At 38.9% G+C, this 3,119-nt stretch overlaps 1 protein-coding gene across 2 annotated transcripts; it reads right to left on the bottom strand.

Moving 5' to 3' along the window:
- Positions 1-739: 739 nt before the first annotated feature.
- Positions 740-3,119, bottom strand: LOC140977527 (putative DNA glycosylase At3g47830). Of its 2 annotated transcripts, none has more exons than XM_073442271.1 (4): positions 2,724-3,119; positions 1,976-2,176; positions 1,049-1,151; positions 740-937 (listed from the first exon to the last, which is right to left on the bottom strand). In XM_073442271.1, the coding sequence occupies exons 1-4, from the start codon at positions 3,099-3,101 to the stop codon at positions 741-743; spliced, it is 879 nt and encodes a 292-aa protein (XP_073298372.1). In that variant the 5' UTR covers positions 3,102-3,119; the 3' UTR covers position 740. The 2 variants fall into 2 exon arrangements, with proteins under 2 accessions (XP_073298372.1, XP_073298371.1); XM_073442270.1 differs by having other exon boundaries at positions 740-983; positions 1,095-1,151.

Genomic DNA, 3,119 nt, shown 5'->3' with positions numbered 1-3,119 from the left:
GCTTGTAGCACATAGAAAATTACTCACTCGAGATAGATTGCCTTACCTTTCAGACAAGTCATGTGCTCTATGCCGGCTTAAAGATGAATCTGTTAATCACCTGTTCTTCGAATGTCCAACTTCAAAAACAATATGGAGTAATGTTCGTTCATGGCTTGGAATGCGTAAGATCATGTCTTCACCGTCGGCTGTCTCTACTGCGTTTCGAGGAGTCTACCGTGGAAGCTCATTTCTGAATAAAATGCGATGTGTTGCTCTCGCAGCAACAGTGTATCACATCTAGAGCATCCGAAACAGACTGATTTTTGACAATGAGGCGCCAAATATTCAGGGAGTTATATTGAAGATCAAAGTTCAGGTGTTTAGAAGCGTCCCGTGTGCTGCAGAAGTTATTGATTTTTCCAATTAATTATGTTCTGTTACTTTGTTTTGATTGTTTGGATGTACATATTTATGATTTCGTAGGATGTGGATATTCCTGGAGATGCCCAGTGTGTTTCAAACTTTTCTCTCTTTTACCTATTTAATGAATATTGTTCATTAAAAAAAATAAAATCTTGTATTTAACACACCCGGTGGATCTGCACCATTCAATTGGTGTGGGGATGAACGGTGGATGTTACACCGGGTGTAAAATCTCACATATTGCAATCCAACAATATTTAACAGTGTAAATCTCATCCTGTTTTGCGTTCAACCCACCATGTCCTTATGCACCTTTTGTCTCATATANTGATCATTCACTTTTCAGGGGCATGATGCGTGTGATAAGCTAATAAAGGGCAATGGCCTTCGCCAGTTTCGTTTTCGAGTCCACCCACGTTCCTGTTCGAGCATCTCTTACAAGCCTTACCGTGAGTGTACAGAAGACAGTTGAGGTCGAATTTCAGTTCATCTGGGATCCGTTGATTGAGATGGAGATAAGTTTTCTTGATATCTGCAGAAGCCGGCACCCAACCCATTGTCTTAGAAATCTGAAAAATCTGTAAATGGAGTTGACACGTAGCATTTACTTCGTTAAGAACATTGAACATGATATGGAGAAAACCTTGAACCGTGGCGTCCATGGATACCACAACATTTACTTTACTCACATGTGTGTCCACGGGGAAGTCATCTTTTTGCAACTGAAACATCAAAACGCACGCTACCTGCCAACCACAGCAAAAAAATGCAACCAAGAGGTGACTCATTAAGGTAAAATAGCCCTAGATTCTAATAGCGGGGCCATTTTTTTGGTGTAGAGAGCAGTATGCATAATATCTAATAATTAAGGAAAGACACGGGTCACCACAGAAATTTGGGGTTTCAACTACTCATTAAGGTAAAATAGCCCTAGATCCTTAAAGTACCATTAGTTAACTTAGAGTATTATTAATGCTGAAGTTATACAAGTTCTTAGCATTATTAGCCAGATAAAAGTGTCACTAAACGCCTTAACTAAAACTACAGGATAATGATATACCAGCAGCACCAGTTTCAGGCTCAATATGAAGGCAAAAATCTGATTCTAAAGAAAAAGAAGAGGCCAGTCTTAATTAGTGGAAAGGGAAAACACTGAAAATCAACAAGCCAGAGGCTTTCCATTGTGTCGAGTTAAATTCACATTTAGAACACAGGCTCTTCACCCTCGGTTGAATCTAAATATAGGCAATATATAATATAATGCTTAAAGGAAATCAAAGTCATGTAATCTTCAACTCTGTTGAGCAGGGAAAAGTTTATGCTTGGAAGGGGGGTTGAAATTCAAAACTACAAGTCTTTCAGAAATTGGGGAACAAAATATCACTTTTTTTGTTATGTACTACAGAAAAACTTGAATGTATCTACAGAAATGTAAGATAGAGGGGAGCAACCCCCAACAGTACTCCCAGCTTGCCACGAACAAAACTCCCATTCAGTCTAATCAATGAGCAAAATTCAATTCAATAACATAAAAAGGAAAAAAATAAGAATACGGATTTCATAAGTTTACCGTCTTGGGACCTATTCCTTTGAAATGAGAGAGTTCTGCCTTGATTGCTTCGACTGACAATTCTCTCAAGTACTCCATGCACAACTTTCCTTTCTGCTGAAGCAAGCAATTTAACAAATTCTTAATACAAGAAGACTTTGTAGGCGCTAAACCTCCACATCTTATAGCATCCTCGATGCCTTTTGACTCAGCTGCAAGAACCTTAAATATTTGTCGGACCATGCATAACAGGAGGTCACATACTGGAGATCAATCAATTAACAATTCACATAAGCTTACAACAAATCTATGAATTCAGATAATCAAGCTCAAATATAGATACAGTGCATAAGATCATATATAAAGTGCGTATATTTAACTGTGCACTTCTTTATTAGTTTGTCTACAAATAAATCATTCATGAATAATCAATTGACTTACATAAGGAAATTTGAGATCGCTTGGTGAGTTTAGCAAACCAACATCTTTAAAGTCGAATTTCATATGGATTGACACTACACATCTTATTTAATGCACATGAATTAGAGCTCACAGAACAGTATGAAAACCAATGAAATACAACCTCGAAAAAGATAAACAAGAAAGATAGATAAACAACACCAGAAATATTTAGCTGCATTAACACTGACCAACGACCCAGAGAAAGCCAATTAATCAAAATCATCTCAAATGCATGCACACAAAGAAACACACAAAAAAATAAAATTTCGAACAACGCAACCAAAAAATTAGAAAAGAGAATCTTTACCTGTTCCCAGGTAGGGAAAGCACATTTGAGATTACCAAAAGCCCTTTCCGAATTAACTTCGGTAGTGTTCTGTGACAGTACAGTCCTAATCAAACCATCCAAAACACTCTCCTTTTCACCACAATCTCCGCCATTAGTCAAAAACTGAGACTCCCTCAAAGCCATCTGTAATCTTTGCTCACGATATTTAACGAACTCCTGGGGAAATCCGCGGAGAGAAAATAGATCATCTCGCACGGAGCGGCATTCCTCGGCGGTGGGTCTCGGGTAATCCGAATACGGGTCTTCGGTGGGCCTCCTGCGGCAGCCCGCGGTGGTCCTGGGAGGTTTGATGGAGGATCGGCCGCTGATCTGTTTTCTCTTGCGGCTACTCTGCATATTTTCCGCACTTCAATC

The sequence above is a fragment of the Primulina huaijiensis genome, chromosome 5 (genome assembly GCF_012295235.1).
Source record: "Primulina huaijiensis isolate GDHJ02 chromosome 5, ASM1229523v2, whole genome shotgun sequence".
NCBI classification, from domain to species: domain Eukaryota; kingdom Viridiplantae; phylum Streptophyta; class Magnoliopsida; order Lamiales; family Gesneriaceae; genus Primulina; species Primulina huaijiensis.
Note: the sequence above shows the minus strand (reverse complement) of the source record. Positions and strands in the feature narration are given on the sequence as shown.